A 24,798-nucleotide genomic window follows, 5' to 3' on the forward strand; every position below is an offset into this window, starting at 1 on the left:
TACAAGAGAGTTCCCCTTTCTCCACATCTCACCAACACCTATTGTTTCTTGTGTTGTTAATTGTAGCCATTCTAACAGGTGTGAGGTGGTATCTCATTGTAGTTTTGGTCTGCATTTCCTTCATCTTGAGTGCTGTTGAGCATCTTTTCATGTGTCTGTTGGCCATCAGTATGTCTTCTTTGGAAAAATGCCTCTTCATGTCTTCTGCCCATTTTTAAATTGGATTATTCATGTTTTGGGTGCTGAGTTTTAGAAATTCTTTATATATTTTAGATACTAACCCTCTATCAGATAAGTTGTTTGAAAATATTTTCTCCCATTTTGTAGCTTGCCTTTTAGTTTTGTTGTTTCTTTTCTTCCCTGTGCATAAACTTTTTATTTTGATACAGTCCCAATAGCTTATTTTTGCTTTTGCGTCCCTTCCGGAGACATATCTAGAAAGAAGTTGCTGCAGCTGATGTCAAAGAAGTTACTGCCTGTGTTCTCATCTAGGATTTTAATGGTTTCCTGTCTCACATTTAGGTCTTTAATCCATTTTGAATTTATTTTTGTATATGGTGTAAGAAAGTGGTCCAGTTTCATTCTTTTGCATGTTGCTGTCCAATTTTCCCAGCACCATTTGTTGAAGGGACAGTCTTTTTCCCATTGGATATTCTTTCTTGCTTTGTTGAAGATTAATTGACCATATGGTTGTGGGTTCATTTCTGGGTTTTCTTGAAGTCTGGAATTGTGTCTCCTTCAGCTTTGCTTTGTTTTTCAAGATTGCTTTGGGTATTTGGGGTCTTTTGTGGTTCCATACAAAATTTAGGATCGTTTGTTCTAGCTCTGTGAAGAATGCTGTTGGTGTTTTGATAGGGATTGCATAAATATGTAGATTGCTTTGGGTAGTACAGACATTTTAACAATATTTGTTCTTCCTGTCCACAAGCATGGAATGTCTTTCCATTGCCTTGTGTCATCTTCAATTTCTTTCAGCAGTGTTTTGTAGTTTTCAGAGTAGAGGCTTTCACTTCTTTGATTAGGCTTATTCGTAGGTATCTTATTATTTTTGGTGCAGTTGTAAATAGGATCAATCCCTTAATTTCTCTTTCTATTGCTTCATTATTGGTGTGTAGAAATGCAACAGATTTCTGTACGTTGATTTTGTGTCCTGCAACTTCTGAATTCGTTTTTCAGTTCTAGCAGTTTTTTTGGTGGAGTCTTTCAGGTTTTTTATATATAGTATCATGTCTTTTGCAAATAGTGAAGGTTTTACTTCTTCCCTGCTGATTTGGATGTCTTTTGTTTCTTTCCGTTGCGTGATTGCTGAGGCTAGGACTTCCAGTACTATGTTGAATAAAAGTGGTGAGAGCGCACATCCCTGTCTTGTTCCTGACCGTAGAGGAAAAGCTCTCAGTTTTTCCCCATTTGGGATGATATTAGCTGTGAGTTTTTCACATGTGACCTTTATTATGTTAGCATTATCTTTTTAAATTCTGGCACACCCAAGGTATAGTCACAGTGCTTGAAAAGAAATGAACTCTAATAAAAGGTTTATCTTTTTGCCTGAACTTTTCAAGTTGCTGCATCAAAAGACAACAAAACCTTCAATGAATTGATGTGTGAAGTATCACATGCATGTTACCTATTGGAAATAATATTTGTGGAGCTCATAAAAATAAAGTTATCTAAATACAAAATGAAAAGAGCAGTTAACATGAATGGAGCGTGTTGTGCGAGGAGCTATGCCGGTTACTTTATGTGCATTATCTCAGTGAAACCTCACAGTAACCCTGTGAGGAAGATACTGTTAATACCCCTGTTTCCAAACTCTGTCAGTTTATAGCATGATATGACTATTTTCATTGTATATTTAAAACAATTTGGTCCTAGAAAAGGTAAGTCAATGTTATATATTTTGTCTATTATCATACATCTATCATCAAATTAAAATCTCTGTTATAAGTGTTTATGATTTCTGCAATAAAATAATTTAAATATAGCCAGTGGGAATTGTGCTGCAATGTTAACTTTTCTATTTTTAGGGTTTGGACAGAGGATCCAAAGGCCAAATTTCCACTTTTAGCAGTTTTATTTCAACTGTTAACCAGAAGAAAGAAGCTGCTGAAAACAGAAGTTCACCTACACATCTTGTTTTCCCTAACATCAAGAATGGTAAATTAATAATAATTAAAAGTACGCATAGTCTGTATATTTTGGTTGAAAGTATATTATCAAACTATTAAAGAGTCATCTGGTAGGTGAAGTTAATTAATACAGTATGAAAAAGAAATAAGCAGTATAAATATTTACAGAAAGAAGCAAAATTGTTATTTGTAGGCGATTGTTACATAGGGTAAGGTATGAATGACATATAAATCTCATGAATAATAACGTTTGGTTAGGCAGCCAGACACAAAACAAATATACGAAAATTCACTAGATTTCCTTTATTTGAGGAATAATCAATTAGAAGACTTGATGGAAAACAATGAAATACTTAGAAATAAACCTAAAAGGAAACAAGCAAAACCTACATGAAGAAAAGTGTAATACTTTATCAAAAGACTAAAAGGTCGTGGGATGGAAAAATGTCATGAATATCATAAAGATGTCAGGTATACCTGGTTTACTCTCTACATTTAATCAAATTTTGGGCAGTTCTTTGGGGGGGAACTTAAGAAAATGGTACCCTATGTGATCTAGAAGCGTCATTGTCCAAGAAAATGCAAGCAAAAACACTGAGGAAGCCCGTTCCTCCAGAGGACATATATTATAAAGCTATTCTACTTGCATCAAAAGTAGCCAAACGGACAGTAAAAATGCAGTGTATACGTGGTATTCAGCTATTCAAAAAATGGAATCAGGATGACTGGTTAACCTATCAAAAATAATAACTTGAGATTTTTAAAACTAAAAAATACTAGAAGAAAAGGCAGGAGGTTGTTTCTATACAGTCTCCTGGCATGACAACAATGCCAAGAGCCATCAAACAAAAAATTGACAAGTTTGAGTACATAAGAAAATGTAAAACTTCCGTAGGAATTTTTAAAAGTCATAAAGTTAAAATATAAATGTCACAGTTGGTGAAAAACATATCCTTAATCATAAAGATTATGAATAAATCAATAAAAGGCATATTGCAATAAAAAAAAGGCGAGGGGTATGAGCAGACCAGTCAAAAGAGGAGATGTGAGCAGTTAACACGCATGTGAAAGGATGCTCAGTCTCACTTGTATTTAAAGAAGTACAAATTATAACAAGAAGTTAACATTTTCCTCTTCAGTTGCAAAGAGTGAAAGGATTTATATCTGTGATGTTGTCTAGAGAGTGTGAAAATTGGCACTTTTATGAATGGATGGCTTGGAATACTATGCCTCTATTAAGAAAAATGTGATATGTATATAAAGTGTCTAGGAGAAAGAGCCACACAATACACTGTAAAATGAAAAACCCAAGTTACACATAATATGACTCCAATTTTCTAAGAATAGGGAAACCTTTTTTACTTCTTTGAGCATATGAAGAGGCATGGAAGGATGCCCACCAATCAGTTAATGGTTTTCTCAGAAAAGTAGAATTGGGTGTATATTATAAATATGCTTTATTTCTTTATACAACTCTGTATTGTTTTGTCACAGGAAACATCCATTACTTGCATAATTTTGAGTTCCCCTGGCCTATAACAAAAGAAATCTGCAAAGGTTTAAATGTCCCTTGCATCCAAACAAAAGAAAACAAACCTAGAAATGTTTAAGGACACAGTTTTTGGTAAATTATTGTGTCCATCAGGTGCATGTGGCATAAATTATTCTTTTTTAAAAATTTTTTTAAATGATTATTTATTTTTGAGAGAGAGAGAGAGAGAGAGAGCGAGCCAGGGAGGGGCAGAGAGAGAGAGAGGGAGACACAGAATCCAAAACAGGCTCCAGGCTCTGAGCTGTCAGCACAGAGCCCGACGTGGGGCTCAGACTCATGAACCATGAGATCATGACCTGAACCAAAGTTGGACACTTAACCGACTGAGCCATCCAGGCACCCCTGGCATAAATTATTCTTACACAGATTTTTAAGTGACATTCCACACTAGTGCTCGACCTATTGATTTACACTTTTACTTAATTTACTTTTACTTAATTTACACAATAATTTACACTTTTGCAGGTTAGTATTTACATTATCTGATTTATCAACCTTTGCCTTTGATAACTTCCTTTTTCCTTTATTTATATACTCAACAGTGTGCACACATACACAAATTCATATTCTGTCATCTCAGGCTTACTCCAAGGAGGCACTTGTGCCCTTTATGTCACAGTCCCCAAGCCCACAACAAAATAAAATAAACCTGTAGTTTGGTACCATTAAACAAACAAAGAAAATGAGCCTATTTGATGAGGGAGTGGAGTTGAGAGAAATGATATGTATATGAGACATGTTAAGTGCATACCAGCTATAAATTTTATTTGTGTATTATTTGTGTATACATTATTTTATTTGAGCCTCACAGCAGTCACACAAAATAGAATAGATATTAGAATCCCTGTTGTATTAGTTATCTATTGCTGTATAACAAATTACCATAAACCTAATTGTTTTAAACAACACCTATTTATTAGCTGATGGCTCTTTAAGTCAGAGGTCTTGGTGGGTGGGCAGGGTTTTCTACTCAGAGCCTCACAAGGTGTTGGCTGGGCTAGACCCTGGGGAAGAATCCTTCAGGCACCTTCAGGCTGCTGGCAGAATTCGTTGTTTGCAGTTGTAAGGCCAACGTCCCGCCTCCCTGGTGGCCATAAGCCAGGGATGCTCTCAGCTTCTAGAGACCACTTGCACCCTCCACCTCCGCTCATAGACCCTGGAGTATCACAGCTTCCTGTTTTAAGGCCGGCAGCCGGCGCCCTTGTGTTGAATCCTCTTCCTGCTTCCAGTCTCTCTGACTTTATCTTTTGCAACCAGTGGGAGAAAACTCTCTGCCTCTAAAGGTCTCAGTCATTAGGTTTGCCTACCTGGATAATCCCCCTATTTTAAGGTCAACCAATTAGTAACCTTAAGTACTTATTTCTCTGCAGTCCCTTTTGTCATGTAATCCCGATGGAATATTAGAAAGCTGAGACTCATGGGGGCCATCTTAGTTTCTGTTTATAACACCATTTTATAAGTAAGGAAACAGGCTCAGAGAGGGTAAATGACTAGGCCGAGGTCACCGCTAAGTGTCAGAACCAAAATTCAGTCCACAATTTCTGACAACAAAACTCTTGTTCCTCTGACAGATAAAGGAAACTCCTGATTGACTTGTTTCTCTTGCCTGATTAATCATATCACATTAATCATACAACTCTTATTATATCATCTTCATATTCCCTAACGCTTCCAAAATTAAATTAAAAAAAATTTTTACCATGACACTCAAGGATGTTCAAAATATGACAGCTTTTCGTCATTATGTCCCACTTTTCCCCTACATATAACTTACATTTCAACTCTTCTCCTGGATGCCTCCTCACACCTTACCTCAGAGGGGTTTTTTTGCCAGTTTGATCCCACTGCCTGGAATGCAGTCTCCTCTCATCTCCACCTGACAGAGATCCTGTCCTTCCAAACTACTTCTTTACCAAACCTTTGCTGATTCTCTCCAACCAGATACAGTTCTTCCCTTCTTTGACGCTCCATTTAGGTTTATCTTTTGTTATTACCTCTTATTAGTCTCCCAGTCTTATGAAATATCACTTGTATACTGTAATCTCTTAGACCATATGTTCCATGAGGGAATAAATACCTCTGTAATCCCCACAGGCCCTAGGCAGTTACCTTGTCCATTAGAGGTTCTTAGCAAGTAGAGTTGACTCTTAAACAACACAGGTTTGAACCGTATAGATCCACTTATATGCAGATTTTTAAAATAAATACAGTACAGCGAATATATTTTCCTTATGATTTTTTTAACATTTTACTTTCTCTATCTTATTATTGTTAAGACTACAGCATATAATACATCTGACATACAGAATATGTGTTAACCAACTGTTTATGTTATCGGTAAGGCTTCCAGTCGACAGTACACTATTAGTAGTTAAGTTTTGGGGGAGTCAAAAGTTATATCTGGGTTTTCAACTGAATGAGGGGTTGGTTGCCCCTAACCTCCACATTGTTAAGTGGTCACCTGTATATACTACATAGAGTAAAACCAAAGAGAATTCAGAACAGAGGAAATGGCTGTCGGAGTGGATGTCCCCAAGCAGTAACAGCAGCAGCCACAGCAGCAACTTCATGTAGTGCTTACTGTGTGCCACTCACAGTTCTAAGCACTGTACATATGTATGAATTCCTTTAGTCCTTACAGCAGTCTGATGTTGGAATTCTTTTCCCATTTCAAGGCTAAGGAAACTTAAGCCACAGAGACTTTTAAGTGACTTGCCCTGCTTGAATGTACACAGCTAATGAATGGCAGAAATAGAAAAAGGAAAAGAAAGCCAAAAGTGGTTTTTCGTAATGCCTTCATGGAAAGAAGAGTTGGTGAAAGAAAAGGAAGCGAGTCCTGAAAGAGGGAAAAAATCATGTTGTGCTGTGACTTAGAAATCAAGGGGGAAAAAATTAAAGGAGAGGATATAGTCTATAGTGTCATTGCTGAGTGAGGATAAGATGAGTAAGCACTGAGACAAAGCCAAAGATTTGTTGGTTAATGTGTGCATGGGTGACTTAACAGAACAGTTTCAGTAGGATGGTGTGAGGACAGTGCAAATTGTAAAAGTTAAGGGGTGGACTAGTGGCGAGGATGTAAGGGCAACGTAGACTGCCTTTAGAGTAGCTTGAACTGAAAGAAAAGCAGGATCTTGCAGGGTAGTGTTGTCAAGGGCAAGGATCTAATACAGAGGGAGACTAAAGTTTCAGTAGGAACATAGAATAATAAAATGAATTAGTAGACTAGAGAAGTGAGCGGCATGAGGATGGGATCAAGGAAAAACGCAAAGCGTAGGGGTTGAGACGTCAGCTCCAGTGAGGAGAGAAGAGCACCTCTTACTCACACTGTGGAATTAGAAGGAAGAGAGGAAGTAGGAAGAGGAAATGGAAGTAGGAAACTCACTTCTCGCCTTGAATTCACTTCTCTCTGTGGAGGGTATATTAGTTTCCTCCTGCTGCTGTAACATAGAACATAAACGTGATAGCTTAAAACAACAGAACTTTATTCTCTCAAGGTGCTGGAGGCTAGAAGTCTAAAATCCAGGCATTGGGGGAATTGATTGCTTTTGAAGGTTCTGAGAGAGAATGTGTTCCATGCCTCTGTCCCGGCCTCTGGTGGTTACCAGCAATCCTTGGTGTCCCTTGGCTTGGAGATGCCTGTCTCCAATCTCTGCCTCTGTCTTCACATGGCATTATCTCGTGTATGCCTTTCTGTGTCCACATTTCCCTCTTCTTGTAAGGATGCCAGTCATTGAATTAGGGCCCACCCCAATCCAGTATGACCTCATCTTAATTTGATTACATCTACAGAGACCCTTTTTCCAATCACGGTTACATTCACAGGTCCTAGAGTTTAGGACTTCAGTGTATCTTCAAACCTATCTATTTGAAAGACACAGTTCAGTCCACAACAGTGTCAAGAACCTTAAGAACATTGAAATGTCTGCTGTGGAGAATGACAGTCAAAAAGAAAGTCATGATTAGCTGTGACCTTCTTTGTTTGGACTGTTTGTTCAAATTCATTAGCCTTTGCTTCCACACTGATTCCTGTATTCCATTCTGTCCATACTAAAATCCTGATGTCTGAACCAACTTATTTGCCCACAATCTACCTGCCTCCTCCTTGGGTGGGTGCGTTGACTCTGAATATGGTCCATGTGTTTGAGACCCCACTGCTTGTCTGAGGCCCTCTCATCTGTGCCAGTCGTGTGGAATCTGGGCTCAGCCCCAACCTGAACTTGGAGTATTTGTATGCACCACTCTAGAGGAAAAGACCTCTTAGCAGACTTCTTTTACCCTCTTGGAATTCCTAGTGCTGACTTCTCCTAGCTGTTCTGTCTGGATGCCGGCTGGATTCAGGTATGACCTGGAGTTCATATGTCAGGGATGCTGTAGACAGAATTACTTTCTTGAATGGGAAGTTAGACTAAGTCTGACAAATGTAAGCATGTTTATAATTCCTTGATCTTTTGGGAAGCCTCTTTTACTTGCCAGTAAGATGGTTTCCTCAAAGATGCATCATTCTTGGCAGTTATTACAATTTCCTCCCTCTGGTAGCAGGACCTATGCTGGGTATTCTCTAACAGCTTGTCTCCCCATCTGATCTTCAAGTGGTATTAGAGAAGCTGCAAAAGCCCAGCGTGGGTTTACCTAACAGCTGAGGGATGCCTTTCCTCCCTGGAGATCACATGACTAGGTATGTGTGTCGAGTTGGCTGTCCTTTTGGAGATCAGGGAAGTGTAGGAGTTTTACCTACTATAACAGCTGCTAGGGATGATACATCTTCAGAGAAACAATATAAATGGTAAGTAATGGTGGAGGGGGATTAGCACTACCTTCTCTCTTATTCTTTTGTATCTTCCTTTCTAAAGTGGTTATGTCCCCTTTCAGACTTATTTAAAACATCTTTAAACAGCACAGAAAGATTTAAAAGAAATGAAGCAGTATCCTCCCCGTATCTTTTAAAATGTCTTTGCACTTCCGGTAATTCAGAAAAGAGTAGACAGGAACCCTGACATTTCCCTCAGGGTCACTGTCCCTCTCTGGCTCAGTGCATTTGGTGAGTTTAATCTAGAAGAGCCCTGAGGTGACACCGTGAGCTCTGCAGTTTTAGGCGTAACTCCGGAGAAAGGCGTCCTGTGAGCTTTGCCCCTCTGAAATAGCTCTGGGAAACAGAGTGGTCCTCAGCTCAAATGGTGGGTGGAGCCGTGTGTGGCGGGGTCCTGCGACCTCTACACAGGTGAACAGGTGAAGCACCACAGAGTTTGCACGGTTTCTCCGACAGCGGCTTCAGAGGCCGACCGAGCCACAAGCTGTTAGGAGAAATCCAGCACAGGACTTGCCATCTGGGAGAGAGAAAAGGATCTGAAATAGCTGCTTTTGGAATCTTACCCTAGAAGTATCTCCAAAACCTCAGATGACCCCACTTCCAGGTTTCTGGGGAGAATGAACTGATTTTGGACTAAATCTCCAAAATCTTTCCCTAGGTCGGAGTGCGTACCTTGGACTTGACTTTTCCTAACTCTACCTAGGGGAGAAGTACATCTATCGTGAACTCAGAGTGCCTTGCTGCATTTATTTGTTTATTCATCTGTCTCTTTACTAGTCTGTAGGCTCCTTAAGCCTCTATTTTGGAGAGGGAAAGGGCTATCTATCCTTTCTATTTTTTATACTGAAGGTAATTTTTTGAATAGGTAGCACATTTGTGTGTTTCAAAAATCAGTACTATAAAAAATAAGTTATGTTTTGGACGTCTCAGTTTTACATTCCTCCCTGCTGTCTGTTGTATTCTTTCCTGTGCTTCTTTATGGAAATGAAATCAAATACAAATACACATTTTCACTTCCTACCTTTTCTTAAAGAAAAAGTAACTGCATGTGCATTGTCTTGCACCTTATTTTTTTTTAGTCCGTGTATCCTGTGTGTTTTTCTGTATCAGTACATAAAGAGCACCCTTATTCTTTTTTATAGTTTTCTTCCCCTGTATTGGACATACTATAGCTTATTTAATAAGATGATATTAAAAGAAATTTAATGAGTTGTGTCCATTCTTTTAGTGTAAACAGCGTCACACTGAATGAATTTATACGTGTGTTTTTGTTCATATGCCAGTGTTTCTAGGATATTCCTAGAAGTGGGATTGTTGGGTCTGAGAGCAAATGCATCTACAGTCTCCTTGAGTTTTTAATACATCTGTGCATCAGGATCCAGCCTCCACGGTACATGGTGTCTTTACTCAGTGCAGAAATACATGGGAGACCGTTTTTTTCTGGGTTTCTGGTCAGTTTTCCCTGTTGGAATGTCAGACTCATCCCTATAATAAATTTTCAAAGATATGTCCAGTAGCACATCAAAAGGACTTTTTAATATTTTTATAAGTAGACCCACAAGAGAACATTTCGCCTATGCTTTTGTTGCAGTTTTACAAACATAAACATCATTGAACTTCGTAAAAAGTACATCTCCAAAAACTAATGAATATATTGCAGTATATTTGGTTCTGGTGGCTAAAGTCCTATGAGTCAGAGGATTTTCCCCCCTCTCTCTTCCTTTCTCTCTCCCACCTTCCATTTTATTTTTTGCCAAATGTTCAGAAAAGTCACCCTATAGACAATGATGTAAACACCACCTGTTATGACTAATCCACTCTGGTCTCTTTCTGTTTCAGTTGCCTGCCACTACTAAAGTAATCAAAAGCAATAAAAGTACTGAATTGAGGGAGGGATCCTTCAAATTGTAGCTCATTTATTACTGCCTGGTATCCACACATTGTAAATTATAATATTAAATAAGAATTGAATTTTTGAGTTAACTACTACCAGTAATTGTCATTGCGACCTTAGACATTACATATAGCGCTCATGAGCCTTCTTTTTTACTCATTTATAGAGTGAGGAAATGGGGCGTTATGTGTTGAAAATACCTTCTACCTCAAAGTTTTATGATTTAAAGGGTTAATTTTCTAACATACTGATTTTGTTCGATCCTTGCTGAGTTTTGTTTGCCATTTCATAGTTTACCAGCCCCTACTTCCATGCACTTTAGGCTTTAGTTTTGCTACTTGTTTTCCTACATGGTAGAAGGTTTGGCATTATTAGACAGTGGAAAAAACATGGATGTTATGACTTATCAGGGTGTGTTTGAATCCTGGCTCTGTAGCTTACCAGCTGTATGGTCCTGGAAAAGTTATTTAACCTCTCTGTGCTTGTTTTTCCATCTATAAAATAGTGTAATAAAGAAATCACCTCATAAATTTGTAAGGATTAATGAAAAAAAGCATTTAAAAGCATTCAGTTATGGGGCGCCTAGGTGGCTCAGTTGGTCAAGTGTCCAGTTTTGGCTCAGGTCATGATCTCGCAGTTCATGGGTTTGAGCCCCACATCAGGCTCTGTGCTGACAGCTCAGAGCTTGGAGCCTGCTTCGAATTCTGTGTCTCCCCCTCTCTCTGCCCCTCCCCCACTCATGCTCTGTCTCTGTCTCTGTCTCTCAAAAATGAATAAATGTTAAAAAAATTTTTTTAAAGCATTCATTTCTGTGCCTTATGAAATTCAGTAAGTGTGAGTGACAGTATGACAAGCAGTTACATTGGACGGAAGGGATTACAATGGGCAGGAGTTTCCATTACTTATTTCATGAGTAACTGCACAAATTATTTAAAATTTGAAACATCACACATATAGAAAAATGTCATCAACATTTGTGTATGGTTTCGATAATAATAAAAGGAAAGCACACGAACTTAGCACTCAAATCAAGAAAAAGAACATTACGGGCCCCTTAAAAGCCTCATTGAGCCCACCCCAGTTGCATTGCCCTGCCTTTGTGTCCAGAGGTAACTACTATTCCCTTGATTTTTTTAAATTTTTATTTATTTTTCTTAATGTTTATTTTTGAGAGAGAGAGAGAGAGAGAGAGACAGCATGAGTAGAAGAGGGGCAGAGAGAGAGAGACAGAATCTGAAGCAGGGTCCAGGCTCTGAGCTGTCAGCACAGAGCCTGACATGGGGCTTGAACTCACAAACCCAGGCACCCTCCCTTGATTTAAAAAAAAAAAATAGTTTTTATACATTCCTGTAAACAATATACTGCCTAAATTATATAATTATACAGACACACACTCACACACACACACACACACTCACACACACACACACTCACACACACACTGCTTAGTTCTGAAAAACTGAATAGCGAGCATAAACCTTGGATGTTTAAGGGACAATATTGCCACTATTAGGTGAAGATTCCCAGGAGATGATAGTCTGAACAGAGTCTGTGAATCAAATGTGGCTCCAGCTTCCCCAAGAATTTATGAGTCCTTTCTGGGGAAGTCAGTGGGCTTCCAGGCCATGAGTGAGTCCTGGGAAACAAAAGAACCATTGGCATATCTGACAGAGCTGTGATTTGGACTATGTAGTAAATGTCTGGCAGAAATATGGTCTCTCCAGCTGTCAGCAGTTCCCCAGGTTAAAGCAGTGAGGTGAACTGAGTGCCCTCAGCTGATTCAGATACCACAGCAAGAAATTTCATCTGGACCTAAGTACCTTTCTCTTTGGCTTCCTTCTTTTTCTGCTCATTTTCCTTCACGGGTTTCAGGAAGCTATCTTGGCTCTTTGAGTGCTTAATATGCTCAATACTTAGATTCATTCTCTTGGCAAGAATCTTGCCTTTAGCTTGTTTGTTTACGACAGTGCCAACAGCAAGATGGGTAACACTGTAGACTCTTCCAGTTTTGCCCTGGTAACATTTGTGGGGCATTCCTTTTTGAGTAATGTCCATTCCCTTGATGTCAACAACATCACCTTTCTTGTAGATTCACATGTATGTGGCCAAAGGAACAACTCCATGTTTTCTAAAAGGCCTAGAGAACATATGGCAGGTGCCTCTCCCCGTTCCCTTTGAGTTGGTCATTTTAGCGAATCACTAGAAGATGGCGGTTCCAGCCGAAAGGCTGGCGATAGGTTTTTAAATTTTTTCCCTCCCTGCATGATTTCTGACTCTTCCGGGTTGCTTTTGTTTATTTGTTTTGGTTTCTACAATATTGGAATCCCTTGAAGGCTTGTTTACTCCTATGCTGGTGACTGATGCTGGCTGTAGTCTTGGACTTTAAATCGGTTCTAGATGGAACACCTGCACCTGGCCTTTTCGTGGACTGCTTGGCTTCCTCACGGCATGGTGACTGGACCCCAGGGTCAAGCACCCCAAAAAGAGACAAGCAAGCAGAAGTTTTATTACCTTTCGTAACCTAGTCATACAGCATCACTCTGTCACAGTTTTTCATTAGCAAGGATTAACTAAAGCTGGCCCGTATTCCAAGGGAGAAGAGTTAGACTCCATCTTTTCATGGGGGAAATATAAAAGGATTTATAGATGTATTTTATTATTTTTTTTTAATTCAAATTCAAGTTAGTTAACATACATTGTAGTCTTGGCTTCGGGAGTAGAACCTGGTGATTCATCTCTTACGGGTAACACCCAGTGCTCATCCCCACAAGTGCCCTCCTTAATGCCCATCACCCATTTAACCCATCCTCCCACGCACCTCCCCTTCAGCAACCCTCAGCTTGTTCGCCGTATTTAAGACTCTCTTATGCTTTGTCTCCCTTTCTGTTTTTCTCTTATTTTTCCTTCCCTTCCCCTATGTTCATCCATGTATTTTAAAATGACCACACCATGTGAGTGTAAAATCCTCAAAGAGGAGCCAGGTCTTTTGACTCTTGTTTTAGAACTTTTTCTTATATCCTGTTGTAGGACAGGAAATCATAACTAAAATCAGGTGTTTAGAAGACATATGCATGTTCCGTTTCCATGCTGCTTCAGTTTCTGTCATAATGTCATCGTATAGTTCACTCTATTAATAGAGAATTTTTTTCAACTTTTTTGATTGGTTTGTAAGTCCCCCTTTTGTTCTTAAGTAGTTGTAGAGATGGACATTAGAAATTATTAAACTAGTGGTTTTCAAACTTATTTTTATTTTTTATTTTCATAGAAAACACTTTTTTGAAAACTAAAATTTTTCTTGGGGCATCATTATGTTAAAAGCAGAGAAAAGCTAAGCTGCTCTGAGCAAACATATCCACCAGCACCAGTCCCATGAGGTGGTCCTTGAAGTTCTTTGGAACCTTGGGAATAATTAACTTAGGTTATCTCTTTCATATTATCATTATTATTTCTTAGGTTTATTTATTTTTGAGAGAGGGAGAGAGACAGACAGACAGACAGTGTGAGCAGGAAAGGAGCAAAGAGAGAAGGAGACACAGAATCTGAAGCAGGCTCCAGGCTCTGAGATGTCGACACAGAGCCTGACACTAGTCTTGAACCCACAGACTGCGAGATCACGACCTGAGCCAAAGTTGGATGCTCAACTGACTGAGTAACCCAGGCGCACCGCCCCCATCTCTTTCATATTATAATGTCAAAAGTGTGGTCTAAGGAGTTTCAGTGACATGTCTAAGATTATAGGAGTAAGTGAGCCAACAATGGGACCAAGTCCTTACTTTTTTATTATTACTTGAGTGTAAATTATTTGGGATGACACTTAGAGGATGGCATTTTGCAACACTGTGTCACCAGCAGCAAACCTTTTAAACTAGTGTTTCCTTTCCATCAGTAGAGGGATAAGGAACAGGCCCAGGTTCTCCTCCTGAACGCCCAGCCTCCACAGAGACTCGTGTTTACCTCTGATGCTGCCATTGCCATCTGTGCTGGATGGCCAGGAACAGTCTTCAGTGTCCTAATCATGTGGCCAATTTAAAATGTCAGTCTTAATTTTGGTGGCTCCACTTGTGGAAAACCACATATTACGAGTTTCCAACCAGAGTCAGCTTATGATCGCTTCTTGAAAACAGTGAGTGAGCTGGCAAAATTTGGCTGATAATCTCACACCCTTATACATAGTTGTATTATGATCTTCACTCCCCCCCCCCCAATATACTTCCAGCCCCCACCAGAACCCTTAATCTTTTTGCACTGGCTTCAAGTGTTTCACTTAATGTTTCTAAGCAACCAACTAAAATTGGCAGCACTATATTAAAAGCTAGGGAAGACGATTACTGCTTATCAATTTAGCACAAATTGTTCCCAAGTATTGGCTGAATGAAACCAAAATGACAGGTTTTCACTGATAAACATATTTTGGCTTTTTTCAGCGTATTACAGTATTCTATATTGCAGAAAAGCCTGCACGTGATGGAACAAAGAATTGTTCTATTTATAATATCAGTTTGAGATTTAATTAATCTCTCATCACCACATTTATTGATTTTCTCTCTTGAATTAGACTTTAATAACCATCTGTGAGAACAGACTGAAAGCCTGTCTCTGGAAACAATGCCTTGATATTTAGGGGCATGAGAGCAGCTGTGAGCTGTTGTTCTTCCTTTCTTGATAGTTGAAAGTCACATCCTGTAGTTTGGCTTTCATTCACTAATGTGAGCAAATGATCTGCCTTTCTTTCTGACTCAAGTTCCATTTACATAGTACGTTAACATTCTGTGTTACTCTTCTGTCCAAGTTACCTTCTGACCTAAAAATAAATCCCATCTGGGCCTCTGGATCTAATCTCACCCTATAATCCTCTCGGTCTCAGCATTACTATTTCTCTTATATAAGAATCTTCCCACTCTCAGGCTTTGCCAAAATCCAGCTCTCTTACTAACTAGACTTTTTCACTCTTCTTCCACCTCAGCATGGTATTAATAAAAATGAGTGGGTATAAAAATGTATATATACGCTTTGTGAGTGAATAAGTTAATTTATATTTGAATGAGTCTGTGTGTATCTAATAGTGGGTGTTTATAGCCCAGGTTGGGAAAGGTGTGTGGGAAGGGATAGGAAAGGGTGAGCCTGGTGAAGAGGAAGAGAAACTGTAGAGGAGCCTCAAGACAACAGTAACAAGACCGGTGTTGGAGAGAGGAGACTGTCATCTGTTTCTTTGCTGCTGAGATGCCCATTTCTTTCTTATGGTTATAGGTTTCCAAACACAACAAGATACCATTTGTAGAGATACCTAATTTTACTTGCTAATAAATTGAACCTCAGTCCAATATATGCCTAAAGTAAAAATTGCTAGAAATTGGGTATTTCCATATTGAATAAAGTGTATAAAAATCAGTTCTGGAACTGAATGAAAGAAATTTAATCGTCTCTCTTGTACTGTCAGCATCACTGGTCTTTCCTAGTACCCACTGAACAATGTTTCTCTGTGCGATCCTCGGACCGGTGGCATCAGCATCATCTGGTAACATGTTAGAAATACAGATTCTTGGGCCCCACCCCAGACCTACTCAATCGCAAACCTTGGGGAAGGCGCTAGTAACCTGTGTTTTAACAAGCTCTCCAGGTGATTCTGATACACAGTAAAGTTTGAAAATCATTGCTGTTAATTATAAGAAATTGGCATGTCTGAAGTATCCTCTAATATGAAAGATATTTTACTTTAAAATACACCCTGACACTAATGAAATTTATCCTAGTTTATTGAAGTTAGTCATAGATGCAAGGACCGATACTAGACTGGGGGAGTGGATAAGGAAGGAAAGACCTTATAGCTATGTTACGACTGTGATGATTGATACAGCTATGTTTGCTTAGTTGAAGATATATCCTGATTACATAAGAGTAGAATTAAATTCTATATGTGTACATTTCATTATTGTAGAATTTAGGATATGAAAAATATTCATCTACTCTATTGGTTTGGAAGTATTAATAATTCATAAAGTAAAATAACCAAAATAAAATGCTTAGTAGATGGGCTCGAAAGCAGAATGGAGGAGACAGGAATAAATTAGCTGGAACATAGAACAATGGAAGTTACCCCCTCTGAGCAATAGGCAGAAAATAGACTAGAAGGAAAACATGAATTATCTCAGAGACTTGTGGGACTGTAACAAAAGAGGTTACTTTCTTGTCATTGGTGTCTTAGAAGGACAGGAGAAAGAGGGTAGGCTGAAAAAGTACTTGGAAATGACTTAAAGCTTCCTATATTTGGGAAGAGACATAAACAGGTTCAAGAAACTGTGAACCACATACAGGATAAACCCAAAGAAATCTACGTCAAGACATTCGATAATCACATCTCTGAAAAGCAGCCAAACACAGCACCTTACCTATAGGGTAAGATCACTATAAACAGAAAACAGTGAAGGGAAGTAAAAGGTACCATTTCTATACTTCACTCCAACTGGTAAAATGGTAACACCAGTAGACTATGATAAGTTGTATGTATATAATATCTAGAGCAACCTTTCAGAAACACTACAGATGAATCAAAATGGAATTCTAAAAAATGCTCAAAATAACCCACAAGAAGGTAGGAAAAAAATAAAACAAATAGAAAACAAAAAATAAAACAACAGACTTAAGCCCTAATGGATCAATAATTACATTGATTGTAAATGGTCTAAAATACATCAGAAAAAAGAGATTGGCAGAGTAGATTAAAAATCTGACCTGACTGTATGTCATCTGTAAGAAATTCAACTCAAATATAACAATACAGGCAGGATAAACGTAAAAGGATGGGGAAAGATATACAGTAGTGGCTGTATTAATATCAGATAATCTAAGTAGACCTAGAACAAAGAAAATCCTGGAGAGAGAGAGAAATATTATATAATGATAAAATCAGAATTATAAGGAAAGAGGGGCGCCTGGGTGGCTCGGTCGGTTAAGCGGCCGACTTCGGCTCAGGTCATGATCTCGCGGTCTGTGAGTTCGAGCCCCACGTCGGGCTCTGTGCTGACAGCTCAGAGCCTGGAGCCTGCTTCGGATTCTGTGTCCCCCTCTCTCTCTGCCCCTCCCCTGTTCATGCTCTGTCTCTCTCTGTCTCAAAAATAAATAAATGTTAAAAAAAAAAAAAAAGAATTATAAAGAAAGAATTAGAAATATATTTTTTTTAATTTTAGAAATAAACCAGAGGGAACACAAAAGCAAACATACATACCACATAATGCCCTAAGAGAACTAGAAGATGAAAAGGAGGAAATGTTTAAAATTTAAAAAGAAATGAAGAAATTGATAAAAAATTTGACAGAAATTAACTACAATTGAAACAGGCAGAGGCTCACATCTGGGTAATTGGAGAAAGGAGGGGCTTGGTAAGACTGTCACTCAACTGATTCATGATTTCAAAGCTATTTGTCTTCTAATAATTCATTAAGCCATGCATTCCTTTTGTGAGATTCTTCTGTATTTGTTTTGTTTTGCAATTAAAAGATTATGAAATGCAACAAAAAAGCAAACAGTGAACTGGCAAATATTTGCAAAAAGAAAAAGGAAAATATGGAAAAGTGTCATGCAAATAGTTTTTTTTTAAAAAAACTAAAACTACAGTCAATAATTACAGAGGATGTAAATAAATGGTTTACATATATTCAAGAAGGTAATAAACATTAAAAACATTGAGTCTCACTGAAATACTCCCCGAAACACAACTTTCTGGAAAGGAGCAAGGAAAGAAACTTTAAATTTAGTAGATTATATCTGTAGATAACTTTTAATTAAGATACGGCCTAATATTCGTTGTGAGTGAAGTTGGGGTTAGAGGGGACTGGTGGCAATAGAACCTACAGTAGGCGCCCTTTAACTGTGGTGGGTTTTCTGTTATGTGATCCCACGGCAAATGTATTATTAAATAATTCATTTGTTTTCTGTTCACGTTGAGGTAGCCTGGCATTTTATAATTTGGAAAAGTTTTACCATTAATTACATTGACTGCTTTTTTTATACTTCACAGTGAGAGACCTACCACCAATTTGCCTTGATGTTAGACAAAAACAGCGTATCTCTACAGAAGCATCATCATCTGAAATGAAGGCCCCAGTTCTTCCAGAACCTGTTCTTCCTAACCAGCCCAAGACCATCAAAGACTTTCAGTAAGTTTCAGCTCACTGTTATATGTAGACATATGGATATCTGCATGCTAGTACTTTCCATATTTTAATATTTTTGTGTGAGAAATTGGACTCGTGGCTGTTTGTAAGGCATTGGTCAAGAGGGAAGACACAAAAGTTGAAGGTGAAAACAAATGTGTAAATAACAGGGAAGGGGTAGACAATGTGGCAGCAACACTAAATAACAATATAGTAGAAACACTAAATAACAGAATATGAGTTAAAATAGACAAAAAGGAGATGAAGGTGGTGATAAAATAATAAAATGTTGCTTTTTTAAAAAAATAGTATTTCATCTACTATGTAACACGTAAACTCTAAAGCCTATGTCACTACTGAAGAAAGTCCAAATGGATACTTGAAGGGCTGAGTGATAATGGGAAAGTAGAGACAGAGAATGTAAACAAATCTTTCAAGAAGCTTAGCTGTGAAGTGGAGGAAAGGAAGTGTTAATTGTAAGGAGCATGTCAAGAATGACCTTTTTCAAAAGCATGTAGATGGGAAAGCTGAATTGATATCATGAGCTAATTAAGAATTATAGATTCATAAACTATATTTACATTAACTGGAACATACTGAACGGCTTCAGTATTTCAAGTTACATGCTTGGTGACATTTGTAAAGAAGAAATGCTGTTTTATCCGGGTAGTATTTCTGTCATAGTTGATGTATGTTTTCATTTTAGGGAAGATACAGAAAAAGCTAAGTTGTCAGGAGATTGGAAAGCAGTACATGATTTTTATCTGACAACATTTGATTGTTTCCCAGAACTAAATGCTGCATTTAAGGTAATTACACATAAAACACATTTTTCAATTTTAGTTTTCTTTTTTTTTCTTTTCTTTTTTTTCTTTTATTACTTTTTTAATGTTTTTATTTATTTTCGAGAGACAGAGAAACAGAGCATGAGCAGGGGAGGGGCAGAGAGAGAGGGAGAAACAGAATGCAAAGCAGGCTCCAGGCCCCGAGCTGTCAGCACAGAGCCTGAGGTGGGGCTCGAACTCACAAATTGCAAGATCATGACCTGAGCCCTTCAGATGCTTAACTAACTGAGCCACCCAGGTGCCCCTAGTTTTCAATTTTCCAAAGAAGATATGATAATTCAGCTCTTTCCCTACCCAATATTGACTTAAGCAGCCGTTTAAACAGACATTTATAGGTATTAATTTCTGAAATTATGCATATCACAAATAAATATTACTTAACTGATATCTTAAAGGTTGTTAGTATTTGTAATAATGCTGATGCTTCACGCCACTCTTTCAGTTTTAAAAAGGAAAGTGACTAAAATAATTCTCATACGTTCATTTTTATTTTTAGCAACTTGGCCCTGAAAGTTCTTTTTCAACATCCTACCAAGACATTATGAAGTAGTGGTTAGGGCTCAGATATTACTAAGAACAGTCCTTAAATGTTATATATACACTAAACTTACTAATTGAATTTGCAGAAAGATGCCACCACCTCATTTAATACCATTGAAGACTCTGGGATTAATGCTAAGTTTGTGAATGCTGTATATGATGCCTTACTTAATACTGTAAGTATTGTTTGTGAACAGATGCAAATAGCATAACTCTCTATCTCTTCTGTATTTCAAAAGCAGCCACAGAAATATTGTAATAATCACTTTGTAACATAATTATATTAGAAATTCTGATATAATTTTACAGTAAATTTAGTTGGAATTCTCAGAAAATTAGATTTTTTTAATTAAAGAATTAAGCAGAAAATACTTCTGTGTCCAGTTCATCTAAGTCTTGCCGAAATAAAATCACGCTTCACTTAGTCAGCAAAAGAAGATAAATTATTTGATTGTACTGGCATTGCAATGAATTTATAGTGGTTCTCAAACTTTACTATGTATGGCAATCACAGGAAGGGCTTTTTAAAATACAAAGTTTCAGATTCAGTAGGTCTGGGTAGAGCCCAAGCATTTGTGTTTCTAACAAATTCCCAGGATATATTGTTGCTCCTGATCCAGGGACCACATTTTGAGAACCACAGTACAACAGATGAATTTGTGAAGAATTGACATTTTTTTAATCCGTAAGCATGATATATCCCTCCAATTACTTGGATCTTGTTTAGTTTTTCTTGGTGATTCCTTGTAGTTTTCTGGATAAAGGTCTTGCCTGTATATTGTTACATTTATTTCTAGTACTTGAATTTTTTCTGATGCTATTGTAATTTGCTATTCATATTCTAATTACTAGCAGATAGAAATACTTTCATATATTTATCTTTATTTACTTACCATGCCAAATTCACTCACTAATTCTAATAGTGCATCAGTAGATTTATTTGGATTTCTGTATGGACAATCCTGTCATTTGTGAAAAAGGAGACTTTGACCTCATTAGTCCTTTTATCTTGCCCTGGCTAGGACCTCTTGTACACTTTCAAATAAAAGAAGTAATAGATATCTGAGTACTTTACTGTTTAATATACATAAAAAGGTACATAATAATATTTGTCATGAGAGAAATGTAAATAACATTACATATTTGTTCAAAATGAGTAAAAAGTTTTTTAAGCACCTTACCATGAATTGACAATATTGTGGAGCAGATGGAACTTTCATACCTTGATGAGAGATGGATAAACTAGTACAACCACTTTGGAAAATTGCTTGGCATTACTTACTAACTCTTAAGCATGTACATATATACTGTGACCCAAAAATTCCACTCCTAGGACATTTGTCTGACCTTTTTTGACTTGGAATATTGTCAATGTTTTATAGACACTAAAAAATTAAATCTACAACACAAGGGGAAAACTCTCTAAAATGGAAATACGATTTTTTTTAGTATTTGAATTATTAAACTATATAGGAATTTTTTTTATGCCTTTTCCAAATCCAACAATGAGAAAAAGTCTTTCTGTTAATGTTTTATTTTTTTGAGAGAGAGAGAGAGAGAGAGAGACAAAGCATGAGCAGGGGAGGGGCAGAGAGAGAGGGAGACACAGAATCTGAAGCGGGCTCCAGGCTCCGAGCTGTCAGCACAGAGCCCGATCGGGGGCTCCCACTCACAAACCATGAGATCGTGACCTGAGCCGAAGTTGGATGCTCAACCGACTGAGCCACCCAGGCGCCCCTGAAAAAAAGTCTTATTTTTTTATTGAACATAATTTCATTGCACTTAATAGGATTGTGGGTTTAACTGCTAATTATAACTTGGTTCTGGTGGTATTCATATGTTTAAATATATGCAGCCATTTTATACTGTTAAACATGCTACTCTTGGACTTGTGCTCGTGATTTTATCCTGTCAATCCAGGGAGAGTGAAATTGTTTTTCAGTCATACAAAACTGATGTTGGTCATCAAAGGGCCACCGTATATGTTTGTGCAGTTGGTGGTGCATGACCCATCCCGGGGAGCATTCTCATTGTAATCTTATGTCATTGGTGCTCTAGCCCTCTCAGATGTGAAAGTGATACCACCATAAGTGGCAGTTCTGGGTCCTCAAGTCAGATTTTAACTATTGAAACAGATCTGTCACTATAATTAACATATAAAAGTCACCTAAGTAGTTAATCCTAATTATTTTATGATTTTCTTTTGCCTACAGCCTCAAGACATTCAGAAGACGGTATTAAAGGGAATCATTAACAGCCTATTACGAGAATGGAAAGGGTAATTGTAACTATCATTTAGCTAATTGATACAGATAATTTCTACATCCCATACGTCTTTAATATATATGTATGTAGTTTACTCTCAGAAAAAAATTTTAGTTGTTATAAAAACATAGATCAGAAAGAAATTATAAACTTTATGACAGGGGTGCCTGGGTGGCTCAGTCGGTTAAGCGTCCGACTTCAGCTCAGGTCACGATCTCGCAGTCCGTGAGTTCGAGCCCCGCGTCGGGCTCTGGGCTGATGGCCCAGAGCCTGGAGCCTGCTTCCTATTCTATGTCTCCCTCTCTCTCTGCCCCTCCCCCATTCATGCTCTGTCTCTCTCTCTGTCTCAAAAATAAATAAACGTTAAAATAAATAAATAAATAAATAAATAAATAAATAAATAAATAAACTGTTTATGACAAAGCTTTCTAACTTGAGATTTGTGACTTCTCAGGAAGGTCCATAGGTGAGCTTCAGAGGATCTGTGAGTCCTTTAAAATTGCATATAGGGGCACCTGGGTGGCTCAGTCAGTTGCGCATCCAACTTCAGCCCAGGTCATGATCTTGCGGTTCGTGAGTTCAAGCCCCGCTTTGGGCTCTGTGATGACAGCTCAGAGCCTGGAGCCTGCTTCAGATTCTGTGTCTCCCTCTCTGCCCCTTGCCCACTTGCACTCTATCTCTCTCTCAAAAATAAATAAACATTAAAAAAATTGCATATAAAATTTGTTATGTACAGATATGTGTGTGGAACAAAAACGGGATGGGTAGTTACATTGTAATCTAGAATTAAATAACGTGGACATTAAATTTAGCTTTGGACTTCCTGGTAACTAGAGCAAAATTTTTCTTCTTTCTAATATAAGGAAATGTAAGTTTGGCTACTGAAGTATTTTTTTTCTTAGAACTAAATCTTGAATCGTTATATAAGGAATGATGGGCCATGTGATTGATAATGTTGAAATTGTGGATATGCATAACACAACAATATACCTTCAAAAGTCCATATTATTTAAAATGATATTATTTAAGTAGGATATAATGTAAATAATAGCTTCTTTTGAAGCCAAAGAAATACCATTAAATTATAATCCGAATGTTTATATTAAGCCCCATTTAAAAATAATATCAAAATTATTAAATGTTAAATGTGCTCCGTATTTTTAAGTAACATTGCTCTGATTTTCAAAGAAATTCATGGTTATTACAGAAAATTTAGAGAAAGCACTACTAGTATTATTTAAAAGCATAAAAATGTTGAGGCACCTGGGTGGCTCGTCGGTTAAGCGTCAGACTTCGGATCAGGGCATGATCTCAACAGTTCGTGTGTTCGAGCCCCACATCGGGCTCTGTGCTGACAGCTCAGAGCCTGGAGCCTGCTTTGAATTCTGTGTCTCCCTCTCTCTCTGCCCCTCCCCCACTCACACTCTGTTTCTACGCTGTCAAAAAATAAAACATTAAAACAAATTGTTTTTAAAGTATAAAATGTTAACATTTTGCCATCTTTTTTCCTAGTCACCTTTTTTAAACAATTGACATCACACTGTGTAGTTTCCTGTGATTTTTAACTTAACAGTATTTTTCCTAATTTATCATTCCAGTAATAAGTTTACATTTCCTTGAATTGTATGGTTGTGGTCAAACACGTAGTGCTTTACTGAAAATGGAGAGATTTAGCACATGCGGAGCGTTCCGGAGAGATGAGGAAGCCCAGGGACCTGACCCTGCCCGGCCTCAGTCCACGCTCAGCATACTCAGTGCTTTCTAGCCTAGCACATGCCCTGCCGAAGCGTGCCTGAGACACATTAAATGATAATTCCATTGATCTATCTAAGGAGCGTGTGGTCTTTACCCAAAAATCTTGTTTTATTTTGGGTTTAGTAGAATAACAACAAGATCTAAAGCTCGCTGACTATTATGGGCTAGGCACCTTTCTAATAATCATCCATGTGTTTCTCATTGAATCTTCACTACAAGCCTGTGAAGTGGGTAATACGATTATTTTCATTTCACAGTAGAGGAAACTAATTTACAGAAAAGTTACATAAATGGCCCAAGTTAACACAGTAAGTGCTGGAGTCAGGACTAGGACCCAAGCAGTCTGGCCTAGAGCTGTGATCTCCCGCCACAACTTGAGTGCACAGAACTGTGTACTGCATTGGATTACTAGTCCCCAGGACAGGAAATTGGAAATTGGCATGGTATTGCTATAAAATGGAAAAAATAGTGTTTGCCTGTCACCAGGAATTTTAATATTTATGAATTGCCTTGAGCATTTAAAAAAAATTTTTTTTAACATTTATTTATTTTTTGAGAGACATAGACAGAGTGTGAGCAGGAGACAGGCAGAAAGAAAGGGAGTCACAGAGTCCAAAGCAGGCTCTAGGCTCTGAGCTGTCAGCACAAAGCCCAGCGTGGGGCTCAAACTCATGAACCACGAGACCATGACCTGAGCCGAAGTCGGATACTTAACCGACTGAGCCACCCAGGCGCCCCTAAAATACTTCCAAATATAATTTCTAAAACATAACAATAGTCCCATTCAGAAAATAGTATGACAATTATTTAGAATATTACAGACAGAAATAGTTTAGATTTGTTTTAAGCGCAGTTTAAATCCTC

The 24,798-nt window shown here is 37.9% G+C and overlaps 1 protein-coding gene across 4 annotated transcripts in view; it reads left to right on the forward strand.

The window, feature by feature from the left end:
• Positions 1-24,798, forward strand: part of HECTD2 (HECT domain E3 ubiquitin protein ligase 2) — a 78,325-nt gene that overhangs the window by 17,534 nt on the left and 35,993 nt on the right. For all 4 annotated transcript variants that reach the window (XR_002078818.2, XM_019445063.2, XM_019445068.2 and 1 more), the window contains exons 2-6: positions 2,025-2,154; positions 18,394-18,532; positions 19,236-19,338; positions 20,001-20,090; positions 22,128-22,192. Coding sequence is in view for 3 of the 4 variants with exons in the window: in XM_019445063.2 (XP_019300608.1) it covers positions 2,025-2,154; positions 18,394-18,532; positions 19,236-19,338; positions 20,001-20,090; positions 22,128-22,192 (527 nt within the window). In the remaining variant the exon portion in view is untranslated. The remainder of the gene's footprint in view (positions 1-2,024; positions 2,155-18,393; positions 18,533-19,235; positions 19,339-20,000; positions 20,091-22,127; positions 22,193-24,798) is intronic.

Source organism: Panthera pardus, unplaced genomic scaffold (assembly GCF_024362965.1).
Source record: "Panthera pardus isolate Hobbes unplaced genomic scaffold, ASM2436296v1 HiC_scaffold_22, whole genome shotgun sequence".
In the NCBI taxonomy this organism is placed as follows: Eukaryota; Metazoa; Chordata; class Mammalia; order Carnivora; family Felidae; genus Panthera; species Panthera pardus.